This window comes from Haliotis asinina, chromosome 2 (assembly GCF_037392515.1).
Source record: "Haliotis asinina isolate JCU_RB_2024 chromosome 2, JCU_Hal_asi_v2, whole genome shotgun sequence".
In the NCBI taxonomy this organism is placed as follows: Eukaryota; Metazoa; Mollusca; class Gastropoda; order Lepetellida; family Haliotidae; genus Haliotis; species Haliotis asinina.
The window spans coordinates 81,171,746-81,182,650 of NC_090281.1; the positions used below are offsets into that span (position 1 = coordinate 81,171,746).

General features: G+C 38.8%; 1 protein-coding gene across 1 annotated transcript; it reads left to right on the forward strand.

The window, feature by feature from the left end:
* The first annotated feature begins 1,069 nt into the window (after positions 1-1,069).
* LOC137274421 (neuronal membrane glycoprotein M6-a-like) lies at positions 1,070-9,900 on the forward strand. The gene is made up of 7 exons (XM_067807593.1): positions 1,070-1,161; positions 2,832-2,988; positions 4,196-4,355; positions 4,768-4,930; positions 5,223-5,317; positions 6,190-6,255; positions 7,160-9,900. Exons 1-7 carry the CDS (start codon positions 1,158-1,160, stop codon positions 7,310-7,312), a joined length of 798 nt encoding a protein of 265 aa, XP_067663694.1. The 5' UTR covers positions 1,070-1,157; the 3' UTR covers positions 7,313-9,900.
* The last annotated feature ends 1,005 nt before the right edge of the window (positions 9,901-10,905 follow it).

The window sequence follows — 10,905 nt, forward strand, 5'->3', positions numbered from 1 at the left end:
TAGCGTTATGGTTTACATTATTGCTGATGCGATGTCACAGATTCAACCTAATTGGGAAATCGAACCCGCCTGGCCTTCGGCGTGACGAGCGGACACTTGAACCACTAGGCTATCCCACGTAACACATTAACACAGAAAGAACAATGTGTTCAAGATCAAAACATTTGCAGATACCTCATGCAATCAGTGGTTTCACTTAAGACCAGATTTTCTGTTCAAAGATGCGTCCCTTTGACATGGTCCAGGAACTTATGGTCGAAAGTTTGAATCCCGATTTGCCTTGAGTCCGCCTTGGGTGTAACTATACTCGTGGGTATCACAAAGTGAGATCATGTATGGCGTTCCTCCTACATCACGTTGACATTCCTTGTTATGCTTACAAGGCTTTCGGACTAACCTGCTTTCATGTTTGGGATAGTTCAAGATCAGACACCTCTTATTTTGATTTGTCACCGTAGACGATGTTTCAATGTTAATTGTGATTTCTCATAGGTAAGAAGAAAGATTCTTTTCTTTTCTTTTCTTCGGGTTTAATGCCTTACTCAGCAATTTTACAGCTACATATATTTTTTTTAGGAGAGATCAAGGCAACTGGGGTAAAATGGCATACATCAAACAAGTAACCCATTCAGTTGCGGAAGACTCAGTTTAAGCAGGGATAATCTACAACATAATTATATATAGTATCCCTGGTCTAACATGGTCTCAGTAAACCTAGGCTCAGAATTATTCGTTTCACTGCAAGCTTCTATACAGTATAGATGTGTAACGTTAAATCGTGAGCCTAAATTTACTTAGACTGCCGAAGGCTGTAATTGCATACCAAATCTCCACGGGTCGGTCCACAGAGATGAAACATACGTGTCTGCATGGTGAAATAAAACAAAAACTATCTGCTTTCTGGTGATCGGATATTGTCTTTTAAACAACTACAGTCAATGCCATAATACTTATACAACACCCACACTCAAAAAAGCGATCCAACCTCACGGCTTCTTTTTTACTCTTGTTCTGTGGTCCACGTCAGGTATTATTGTGTACGAGTTACCTCCCTTGATTGATTAACCGGAAGTTTTCGAAATATTCAGGTGTACCTGTCAGGTATTTTATGCGTTTTAGATCATAAAACAGCCCGTGTTTTGAACACACCTGTCAGTATGGGTGAGTACTGGAAAATCGGTTTGATTATGTTAATGATATCAGACTACTATGAATCGATTATAGTGTTTTTGAACATCGTTAACTGAGTGAAACAATCAACCTTTAATCAGTATCACAGGTGTTCTCAAATTTAACATGTTTGGGATTGAAACTCAGATTTTTCGTTTAATATGGGTGTAAGTATTACTGGAAAAGGCATGATGGAAACTTATCTTATTTTATAAATAACTTAAGTTTGTTTCAAAGGGTACGCACAAGTTATCACTGTAAAATCTACCTGTTCATGACTGCTCCTAATATTTTTGTTAATGATGTCAGAGTAAACTTCACATTACCGGGCGCACTTTTTCAGTTAATTAGCGCTCCTTAAACATCGGGAATTATACCAAACCCTAACCCGAAGCCTAACCCTAACCCTAACCCTAAGGATCGTAAAGGGTGCCAAACCCGAAGCCCAAGCCCTAACCCAAGGCTAAGGATCGCAAAGGGTGATGGTTGGCTGGTGCTGCGCCCGGTAAACATGGTAAATTGCATTCTAGTCATATTTTGTATCAATTTCCCATTTAATCAGTACAAGATATACGTACCATTGCTGGTTAAAGATGTGAACATAAGTGAGATGAACACTGATCAAGGGTACATTTGTGTCATTACTGTGATTAAAAGACCACATTAATGACCCAACAGACTGGACCTGATGGAGTGTAAATATATTATGTTGTACTAGTCCTACCATATAATGAGCCCGCGTGTATGAGTCACTATCAAATGTTGATGATGTTTGATGTTTAGTTGTATCCTGACCCACCAGTGGCACTCATCACAAACACTTGCAAAGGCAAGTCATATGTTCCCCTGAACATACATCAAGTTAAAGTACGGAAGAATTGTGTAATGCCAAACATGTCTAATGGCTTCAGAACTTTTCTGGGTCCTCTGAAGACTGCACTAGTTATCCGTCTCTTTTGTGCTTTTTTTGTCTTGAAAGTAAGTTATCGATTTCTGACATGAGCTGTTGAACACAGCATGTGGTGCAATTACAACAAGGACCGTTATGCATTTCATCAAAAGATGACTTCATGTCACGAGCAAGCAATGACATCACAAGTCTTCTGTTTACAATGTACTGTTTGTATAGATACATAACAGTCAGAAAGTAGTACATTCCGTTTTTTGCCATCTAACCTGTGATCAATCCAGATACAGGATGGATTGGTCCGTGCTGCTGGCAGGTAGTGAAGGGAAGACAACTTCATAAATATAATACTTACCCAGTGGTTAACTGGTTGTGTTTTCAAATGGGAGGTAGTTTAAATTTATATTAGATGTCTGTTATTTGCATTTGGCACCAAGGGTAGTTGTTGCAAGATTTGAATTCATATATATGATTCAGACAATTTATTTTCACTTAGTGTTTAATGCCACACTTCATTTTCCTAGGAATTTAAAGGAAAACAGAATTCAAATCATGCTTACTTCATTGATATTATCTAACATGTAAACAAACTTATGTGCATGATCATTTATATATAACATCTTATTTCAGCTTGTATTGACTGTCTTACATCTTATTTCAGCTTGTATTGACTGTCTTACATCTTATTTCAGCTTGTATTGACTGTCTTACATCTTATTTCAGCTTGTATTGACTGTCTTACATCTTATTTCAGCTTGTATTGACTGTCTTGGTCGGACCCCCTTCGGGTCCCTGCTTGCCATGATCATTGTTATCATCGGGGTCTGCGTCTTCTGTGGCACTTCCTACCAGGCCCTCAAAATCTTCATCGATGACATCCTCAATGATCTGTTCAACTTCAAAGTGGGATGGTAAGGGTTTCCTCATTGTCTTCCTCTTTGGGCATCACACACAGCAGCAGCAATAGTAGTTTACATACTCTCAGTGTCCGACCAGCATTAAACTGAGCTGCACAAAAAAAACACATTTGTGAAACTGATCCATTACCAACTCAAAGGGGGTACTGATTTGAAAACTTCAAGCACATGATTTTTGAGATCCGTACAGTAATCACTTTCTATGCAATGATTCAGAAGCGTTGTGTTTCTGGTCAAGCATTTGTATACCAGTAAAAGTAGTATCTTGTAAAGTGGACTGTGAACAGGTGAAAAGAGTAGTAAACTCTGCAGGTATTTGAAACTTTGTCATGTCGCACTCAAAATTGGGTAAAAAGGGTCAGGTCATTCATTCACAATCACATGAGGTTGCCTACAATGTCATTCAGTACAGGTGTACTATTTCTGACAGCACACACAGTGCATTAAAAAAGCAAGCAATGCTACAGGTATATCTGTCAGTACCTTGCGCAAAATGAATTATGAAGGTATGTGCATTCCTGCGATGGGTACCAGTAAGTTCACAACCCCAGGGAAAGTGAGTACTGACATACCGAACGGGAAATTGAAGTTGATGATTTTGATAAATGCGCAATACATTCAACACTGCTATACAGTAGCCAAGACAATGAAAACACTGACAAGCGTTGTGAAAATGGCTACTGATGATTTGGGATACACAGGGAGTAAAGAAACAAAGCGTAATTGTTGCATGGTGTTTGAGATACCTCAGGATGATTCTTCAGTGCCATAAAGAAAATCGTCCAGTCGTGTACTTCGACAAAACTTGGTACAGGCCCATCACACAGTATCAAAATGGTGGCAAACTGATGAGAAGGGAGCAATTGACGGTATTCGGGTCCCATCGGTGACAGGTCCAACATTAATTATAGTCCATGCCTTTACGTGTGAGGGGTTCATTCATTCCCAATGCTTCTTTGATATGAGAGAATCAATGGTGATATTTTTTATCCTAAAATAGTTAACTGATTTGTAGGTAAAATCTATTGAGATATAAGTCCATATTTTTTTAAGAGCACCTGATGTGTTTAAAGCAAGATATATGGTATTTCATATAACTATTGTTCGTTCAATGATTATGCACCAACATATTTATCAACATGGTTTGTTCAACATGTACAAATAGCAATATGTATTTACTGTAATACTTCTATTTTGACAGGCTGGAGGTGATCCAGGTGGTGTTTGTAGTACTGGCTGTCAGCATGGGAGTCTTCGCAATCATCCTGCTTATCTTTGGGCTGCTCGCCACCGGAGCAACAAGGCAGAATGTGTACTCTGGAGCCAAGTGTATCATGGGAGGCAGAATATCTGCAGCTTTCGTATGTATAATATTACTCATTGTACACATTTACTTAAAATTATACAGCAAGCGAACCAGACCCAAAAACAGTCAGATATATCTATCAGTTCAATATTGTAAGTGGGAGCAGTGGGGTGGTTAACGCATTTGTTCGTCACGCTGTAGACCCGGGTTCGCTTCCCTTCATGGATACATTGTGTGAAGCCCATCTCTGGTGTGCTGTGCCATGATATTGCTGGGATATTGCTAAAAGCAGCATGAAAGCCACCTCACTCACTATTACTATGTTGTAACTCTGTATCATTGACCTCACTGTCCAGACGGTTCATCATATTCCTTGTCCAATTTTACTTCTAGTTTGAAGATATGTGATGCTGCGATATTTTATCATGTATGATATTACCCTACTTTACTGTATTTCATGCTTCCAGTTCATGGCGATATCATACATCCTGAATTTGGCGTGGATCATTATCATGTCCTTCTCCGTCGTCCCAGTGATAATGTATGGAGCACTGGCAGCCATTTGCAATCATGAGGTCTACAGCCGTAATGCACAGACAATTAACTACTGCTTCAACCTCACTCAGTTTGGTGAGTCCACTTTTCTTTTATAGCGCTTTTTCTCAATGTCTAAATGTACAAGAATACAGTTTGTTCATGTTAAGGTTTCAATGCTTTACCCCATAATGATGGACAATGTGATGTATTTTGTCCATAATGTTGAACACAGTAATCCATGAACACAATCATGTATTTTGTCAGTAATGATGAATTCAAGAGTTTCATACCGAATATATTTTGAAGCTGTCTTCTCTGTCAGTATTCTGAGAGAGGAATGTAAAATAGTAGTTGATAAAGTGTTAGCTTTGTACAATGGCGGCAGGTATCTACCGGAACAGCTCTTTTGTGTCTGGTATCACACCTCCAGGAAAAGAAGCAATATGTCTACAGAATGAACTGAAGAAGATGTGTGTTAAGGTGAGCGCTGGCATTTGCCACAAGACTTAGACTTAGTACAATGCGTGCATTATTAAACTTTCAAAACTAGGCACAAGTTTAGTTGCAGCAGATATGGTCTCTGGTTGCAGCAATTCATTTTTGATTAAAAACATCACCTGTGATAAGGCAGGAACTAAAAATGACGAGATAGTGATTCTGAGGCAGGACTAGATCCAACTGCACTGGCCATTTGTTTTGGAGAGGTTTGAAATAACAGTTTTGAAAAGATTCTTGTACAGAAATTGTCTTCTCTTTTAACAACAAGGAGAAACTGTGTGTTGATTGTGCTGAACATGTGGGATGTCCAGGGAAAATAGGACTATACTTCCAGAAATTGGATATTTTGAAGCAATGAAAATATCCTGTCTCCAACCAAAATCCTTTGTCATGGGATACATCTATGATTGTGTGCCCTAATCATTCTAATATATGTGTTTATTGATTTCAAAAAGTTTTTTGAAATCAGTACATACTCATCATATGCTGCACCTGACTGAAATCTGCATGTACGTCATTAGGTTGTCTCTGAAGCAAGTGCTGATTTTATCACATGATTTTTATCGAACTATGTATTTGTTCAACCTGAATATTGGATGTTTATAATCAGTTATCTACCTTTCTCCAGAGAGCCTCTCTCTTGCAATAAGTTTACAAAGAAATGAGACACTGAAGGAGAATATTTATAATTAACACAATGGTATTCTTGAGTAAAGAGTCTGACATCCATATACCTTCACCTTTAGTTTTTGTGTAACTCTTCCAAATGCCATTCAAACATTGAAACTCTATTCTAGGGATGTGACCTTGGCTTTATTGAAGAAACTTGCTCTGAAATGACTTTTCCTTTACAGACAACAGAGGCTGGTCCTTTGTTCTGTGTGGCCTACATCAGTGCACTGCTTATTGTGTTGGGGATGGTGAGTTTGTTTCGAGATCTGTTCTGACATTACAGCATACATAATATGAAAAAGGCTTAAAGCAAGTCAACGGGTTTACAAACAGACAATAGGGCACTAAACTGTTTTGTAGTAGTTATTAGACTGGGGGGAAAAGATCACTATTCAGAAATATTTGACTGAAACAGTGAAAGAATCATGAGTGATTATCACTATGAAAACTGTGTCATCAATAAAATAGTACCTTAACTATTGAGATGAACTGAGTTTCATACATATTCACTGTCATAATACACAAAATGTATACAGACATTGTGTCTAAAGTATATCCAGGATGTTGTTTCTGTGAGCAATTAATGAAAAAAATGTATTACTACACCTCAGTGATATGAAATATCTTGATCTGTTTTTTACTCTTTTATGCATTATTGCTCAAATTTACTTTTCCGATAGTAATCAATATTTAGTTGTCGATCATTGATTACGATGAACTAAATTGATAGCCATCCCTCTCATGACATGACATGAAGGGATGTCACTTACTTTAAACATAAATTCAATGGGGGGCATTCACCTTATACATGCTTTTCCATAAAAATCATCATCACTCACCCTACCCACTACCATCCCCTTAAATAATGAATGGTCCCTGATGATACCAAAATTTGTAATATTTTCTAAATTGTATTTGCATGTGTTAATGTAATTATTCATTTTAAGTCATGCAGAGCTGTGGGTTTGCCTTGTGGTTAAAGTTTTCACTTATCACCCCAAACACCTGGGTTCAATTTCCCACATGGGTACAATTTGTGAAGCCCGTTTTTGGTGTCGCCATGATGATATTGCTGGACTATTGCTCGCTCGCTCACTCACTCACTCACTCACTCACTCACTCACTCACTCATTTTATTTCTGCTTGTTGTAGATTCACTTCATGATATGTCTGGCAGCCAACTACACCCGCATCAGGATATCTAAGGAACTGACGGAATACAGGGACGCCGTTGAGATGGAGGAGTTAGAGATCCAGAGTGTGGACCGCCTTCAAAAGGGTCCTCCGCCTTACCTTGGCGATTGAGCAACAGCGAGTAGTAACTTGAGAGAGAAGAGAAAACACTGGACAAATGAGATTCCCTGTTTTCGGTTCAGGTCACCTGTTTGTGTGTCAGCTGGCCGTAGTGGTCGTATTTCCATGCCAGGAATGGTAATAGTAATACAAGTAGTAATCTGATTGCTTACCCACATAAGGATCTTTTTAAAACTGAAATGCTGGTTTTGCATGTTAGTGTATTTAGCCATCTAAAGGACTTCTTTATAAGAAAATACTGTCCAATCAAATCTCAAATATTATTTACTTTGTCTTTGATAGGTAATATGTCAAACAAGAAGTTCAGTTTGTCTTGTCTTCTTTAGTTGATTGTAGTATTTATAATTTTCAAGGATTATAAACCATGAAAACCAGAATAATAATCATGGAAACTATATTATTTGAAAAATGACAACATTGATTAATGTCTGGAAATTCCTCGCCTTGACTAGGTGCCTTAAAAATGATGTTGGTGATTATCTCAGATATGTGGTGCTTAGCTTCAAATTTTGAGGGGCCATTGTTTTCTGTAGCTTGTGATTCTGTGTATGTAAAAGAACATGTAGGATTCCCCACAAGCAAGTATATACAGTGTTGATGTGATGCTGTATCAGTACAGCTGAGTTATTGATGTATTGAACTATACAGTGAATGTATCATTGTAAAGCTTTGACACCGGTTTTTAAAACTCACAGATTTACACACGCAAGCATGAATCAAGAGAGAATGGTTCCACCTGTATATATTCATTTTGTCTATCTCATTTTGAAATGTGCATTTTCATTACATTCCATTGAACATTTTCTTTCTTAATGATTGAGTAACTGAGTTTAGGTTTACCCTGTTTTGGGCAATATTCCTGCAGTATCACAGTTGGGGACACCAGAAATGGGCTTCACACATTGTACCCAAGTCGGGAATCGAACCAAGGTCTTCGGTGTGACAAGCAAACACTTTAACCACTAGGCCACCTCATTGCCCTCTTTGATGATTGAATACATTGGGTCATTTTACAACCCAGTATTCACATGCAATTGATGTAAGTACATAGTACTTGTTGTGTGAGCACCTGTAGTTCTGTATAGCTGAGTTAGATATCGCACATTCATGTAGAGTACCATGATGCCGGTGTACGAAGCAACCTTAGCGCTAAGGTGACCATATACCTTAACATAGACTTAAGTTAGTCATATCACTATGGTTGTTTTGTATAAACACACTCTTAGGCTCCTTTCACAAAGCAACCTTTACTAAGGTTAATCATAACTCCCAATTCTCTAACATTCCACTAAGGTTACCTCATTGACTCATGATCACCTTAGTGCTTTGTGAAAGGAGGCCCTGGTCTTTAGTCAGGTAGAGAGGATGTTATAATATGTTGCTGACTGAATGTCTGAGCGTTGGTCTGACTTGTTCATACTGTCCATATGTTCAGATACCGCCTTAATATAATCATATAGTCTCTGACACTTGAGATAGCCACAGTTTATTATATATGTAAACATTCCACCAAGGTGAGCTTCAGAACATTTGTAAAGTCTGGTTATTTGTGTAATGTTACTGTGACCTCACCTTTAAAGGTTCGCTGTGCCAGACAACCTAGTTGCTATGCCAGAATCACAGGGCATTGTTTCGAGAATATGCTTTGGAACAAAATCACATAAAGTTACATATGAGGTATTTTTAAAGTTTCTGGTGCTGTATTCTAAAGATAGACCAAAGATTCAAAAGCTGATCAGTGGTGATCACAGCACTGCTTTTTCACATCACAACTAAACATGAGTTTGAGTAATTACTTATCCACCTACAAAGCATGTCTTCACTTTTGATCAAAGGCAATTGCAAGTGCAACTGTTATGATGTCCTGACAAAGTTTAAAGAGGATTGCTTGCTTCACCATCACGCAAAGGACCATGTTTTCATGGGAGGTAACTCTGTGAGCCCTAAAGACCGTTCTGTCACTGATCCATTCATACAGTCACTGGTGTTAGGGCCATAGGTAGCCCAAAGGGGCAGGAGAGCAGCTACACCCTGGATTCTTTATACAGATATTTTTTTTATACATCAGAGTATTGACATAACACTCTCTTAACATGGATGGTGCCTCCTTATTAAGAAAGGTTCTATACAGCCCTAGGTGTCATTGTGCATCTCGCACCCCATGGAATCTATTTTGTCTGATTATCAACTGGTTATTCTTGTATATGTATCCAGTTTGAAAGGACACCTAAGATAGTAAAAGATGGGTGGAAATCTAGACATTTAAAGAATCTCAGCATGTGTCCTCTGCACAGCATCAATATCAAATAATAAGATGTTTAAGTGAATACACTGTATATACACATGCCTAGTAAACCTATGTTTTACTGCATCAAGATGTAAGTTTAAGCTGATTTGAGTTTGAATTCCTGAGTTTTTAATGCCTATTTATAATTTCATTAGGTTCCTGAGAAATTGTTAAGTGCACCCAATTTGGTATTGCATGTGTTGTGACGATAAGTGGCGCTTCAAAGAACTGGTTTGATATCAGCATTGTGTTCCAAATAAAATGTCTGTCAGTGACGGAGTGAAACATTCAATTATTCTGATCATTCATAGTTTACAATTACCTGACTCTTTGGGTAGGGCCGTATATATATTTATCATTTGACTGATTTAATCTCAAATTTAGCTTGAGCAAATAAATTGTGTAAGACATGTATCAAAGAGAAATTCTGAAATAATATTAACTTACATGTTAGATGTCCTGAAAAATATACTACCGACAAGAAATAAGGGAACTAATGAAATAATAGCGAATTTGAAACTGCTTTAAATATCCACTAAATCAATTTTAGGCATCAAGTTCAATATCTGGTGTGTCCACCATGTTGGGCAACACATTCACGGCACCTTGATGGCATGCTGTTGATCAATTTCCGGATGGTTGCCCGTGGTATTGCCCGCCATTCCTCAAGCTGGGCCAGGTTGGCGGGTCCTGGGTCCCTGGCGTACACCCTTTGACCAAGAACGTCCCAGAGATGTTCAATTGGGGACAGGTCTGGGGACTTAGAGGGCCAGTCCAATGTCTGGATACCTTCTTGTCAGAGATAAGCGGAGACAATTCGGGCCCGATGTGGTCTGGCATTATCATCTTGGAATACAAAATTTCAGCCAATAACTCTAGCCAATGGAGCCACAACAGGACGCAATATTTGGTCAGCGTATCGTTGACCAGTCATGGCTCCGTTAATAATGACCAAATCTGATCGTCTGTCATGTGTAATCCCACCCCACACCATGACACTAACACCTCCATATCGATCATGGTCAAGAATTGCTGCTCTGGCATATCGCTCCTTGCTCCGACGCCAACAACGTTTTCTGCCATCTGTGAATCGTAGGCAAAACCTTGACTCATCAGAGAACATGGTGTAACGCCAGTGGCGCATAGCCCGTCCCTGATGCTGCCTAGCCCATGCCAATCTTTGGCGCTTATGGTGAGCTGAAAGGGTGACACCCTTAAAAGGCTGTCTTGCTTTCAGACGAGCTTGATAGAGTCGATTTTTAACAGTTGAGGTTGAAATGCGTCTTCCAGTGAGTGT